Below are 3071 nucleotides of genomic sequence, written 5' to 3'. Positions count from 1 at the left end.
TCACCTGGCCCATGGTTTGGGCGGTATTATCACCGCATCGTAATTTCACCTCACTTGCTATGTACAACATATCGACGGCGTACACCGGCCATTAAGCCTATAAATCTGCCCATGATAGCGGTAACCCTACTCACTTCATCCCGTGCGACCCATGTAAATAAAGCCGGGAGAAGTAAACGCAAAATAATGAAAATTTTTACCAAAATCATGAAAACAAAATTTATTTACACCCATACCACCCAATTTTTACGTATTTACATATCTGACACCTAAATTTTAATCTCAAACACACGCTACTAACTATATTTTACATTTTAAAAATTAAAATGCAGTTGCTTTGATGTGATATGAAAATTTTAGGTGGTATAAATGTAAAATACAAAATTTAAGTGGAATTAAATGTAAAAATAGGATTTTTGGTTTATGATGTGCAAATTTATAAGATTTATAATTTCTCCGGTAGTCCATCCTCCCCGTTGTAAAACTGCTCTTTTTAAATATTTGGCGTATCAGAACATAGAGCTACTCCCAGCCAAGGAAGGAAGTCCCCTCTCTCTCTCTCTCTCTCCATCTCTGGAAAGAAAAGGACCGATTTTTATAAGCCGCCGGTGATCTCCATGATCATGTAATGAGTTTCTCTCTCCTGTCTCTTAGCCTGTAAAGAAAAACTCACTGTGAAACCGGCGAGGAGAAAGTGAAGCAATTTTGCAAGGCGAAGCCATTGTTGTCAGAAAAATAAGAGAAAGATGACGCCTTTTATTTCATTTTGGTGATCCGATTCTCTGGTTTTGCAAGGATCGCATTGGATTTGTTCCCTTCAGCTTTTCAATCTTTTTGCCCTGAAGAGAAAAAAGAGGCAACTTTGAAGAACTTCAGTCACTCTGCACAAATAATCTCCGTGAAGAACTCCATTAAAAAATCCAGTAAGCTCACAACTTAATCTCTCTCTTTTACAGTTTTACTTCTTTCTGCCTGCTTCTGAATTTTGATTCATCTAAGTTTGCCATCTAAGTTTGCCTCATTGATTGAGATTGAAAAAAAAAAAAAGAGGAGAAAATTAAACCAAAATCTGAATTTTGAGCACCAGAATGAAATTATTTTGGAATTTCATAAATTTATTGGAGCTTAGTCTTTATCTCGAGCAACCAAATGAATCCATTATTGGAAAGATGTGATGAAGACAACTTAATGGGTGAGAGAAAGAAGCAAGCAATTTTTATGTACTCAATTCCATTGTGGTTTCGTTTCCCCTCTTTTAATTGTTTACGTATCTGTTTTTTATTCTTATTTGCAGTTTCTTCTCTGTCTCCCTGATTCCAACAGTACTAAATTTGAAAACCTAGCCGTTGAAAGAAACCCTAACCCTAACCATAACTCTAACCTAATGACTGGTAACCCCTCTCCCTCTGCAAAGCGTTCAAGTCCCATCTCTTCTCTCTTTGTTTCCCCCAAGCTCTGTGTGAGTTTCTCCCCAAAATCTTTCTCTGACTCTGAAGCTATCATGAGCCCAACCTCCATTTTAGAAAGCAAGCTCTTCTCCGCCATTAACAAACCTTTCTCCACCGAAAAAAGCCATAGAAAACCTTACTGTGGCAACGAAGACTCCAGCGCCATAGGTCTCGCTTTAGTTGATTCTCTTACAAAGGAGAACTTGGAGAAGAAAACCTTAAACCGAAACAGCAGAATGGTTCTGTTCGGATCACAGCTTAAGATTCAGATACCCTCTGTAAAAACCAGTTCTTGTTCTTCAGCTGTGTCTGTTGATCAATCTCCTCGCACTCCGATTGAATTCGGAATCAAAAATAAAAATTTGCAACTTGCTCTGCACTCTCCTGCTGCTCTGCAGCCTTCTCCTCCCAGAATTTTTACAGGTCGTCTTTCTCCGAAGGAAATGGAGCTTTCAGAGGACTACACTTGTGTGATCTCTTATGGACCGAATCCGAAAAAAACTCACATCTTTGACAACTGCGTCGTTGAGAGCTGCGAGGAAGGAGACGACTTTGTGAGATGATTAGTGATCTGAGCGCCATTAATGAGATTTCTTGCCATTGTTAAAAGAGCTTTCTTTGCCCAGAGAAGGGATATTTTTCATGTACAGGTAGATTATTGAGAATCTTTTCAGTCTCTGTTTGTTGGGGATTTCTGATTTTGTTCATGATTGATTGGAGTTTTTGCGGACTGGCTGATTGAATCTCGGTTCTGTGGCATATTTTGGTGATTTTTTGAAAATATGATGATTTGAGTGATGCAAATGGTATTTTCTTATGAAATATTATATTATATTTTGAGGACTGTTAACTTGTATGTAAGCTTTTTCCCTCTCTGTTTTTTTTCATTTATAGTGTGAGTTTTCTCTATGTTCGTTTAGATTACATTGGTTGGCAGATGTTATGTGGTATGAATTATTTTTCATTTCATATTAATGTTTAAGGGTTAGATATATAAATACATTAGAATTTTGTGTTATGAAAGTAAATCTTCCATGACTTCATATGACGGCGTGGATTGCATTATGTAGTTGTGCACGATGATATGGTTGCACAGCGATGTGGTGCAATTCATACCATCTCAATGATATATGTAATATTTTCTGGTGACATAAGAGATGAGTGGAGATATAATATATTATCAAATCATGACTTTTATCAATGATTTTCGTTAAGTTTTGTTGCTCCATATATTATATGGGTGAAGTCTTTTATAGCTGGTTTTGTCAGATTTAGAAGTGGTTTGAGATCACTTTTTTGCTTTAATTTTAAAAATAAGTTGAGTTAATTTTAATAATAAAGTTTTTAAATATGTGAACAATATAATAAGTAGATATATTTCTAAAAAGTTGAGCGAAAATAAAAATCTATCCCAAACAAACCCTTAGATAATGTTTGGGATCACTTTCTATTTTATGTTTCTTATTTTTAAAAAATGAAAATGAATGGAAAAATAGTGTTTGTTTATTTATTTTTTAGCTTTTTAGTTTTGTTTATAAAATATACGATGATTGTTTTCAAAACATCAAAAACACAGAAATTGTGTTTTTGATGTTTTTAAATATATATATATATATATATATA

At 35.0% G+C, this 3071-nt stretch overlaps 1 protein-coding gene across 2 annotated transcripts; it reads left to right on the top strand.

Annotated features, from left to right (window-relative positions):
• The first annotated feature begins 495 nt into the window (after positions 1 to 495).
• On the top strand, positions 496 to 2191 carry LOC110032412 (protein MARD1-like). 2 transcript variants are annotated; one of them, XM_020736043.1, is made up of 3 exons: positions 496 to 923; positions 1088 to 1192; positions 1295 to 2191. In XM_020736043.1, exon 3 carries the CDS (start codon positions 1385 to 1387, stop codon positions 2009 to 2011), a length of 627 nt encoding a protein of 208 aa, XP_020591702.1. In that variant the 5' UTR covers positions 496 to 923; positions 1088 to 1192; positions 1295 to 1384; the 3' UTR covers positions 2012 to 2191. The 2 variants fall into 2 exon arrangements, with proteins under 2 accessions (XP_020591702.1, XP_020591701.1); XM_020736042.1 differs by lacking the exon at positions 1088 to 1192.
• The last annotated feature ends 880 nt before the right edge of the window (positions 2192 to 3071 follow it).

Source organism: Phalaenopsis equestris, unplaced genomic scaffold (genome assembly GCF_001263595.1).
Source record: "Phalaenopsis equestris unplaced genomic scaffold, ASM126359v1 Scaffold000938, whole genome shotgun sequence".
NCBI classification, from domain to species: domain Eukaryota; kingdom Viridiplantae; phylum Streptophyta; class Magnoliopsida; order Asparagales; family Orchidaceae; genus Phalaenopsis; species Phalaenopsis equestris.
The sequence above is the reverse complement of the archived record's forward strand: the minus strand, read 5'-3'. Positions and strand labels throughout refer to the sequence as shown.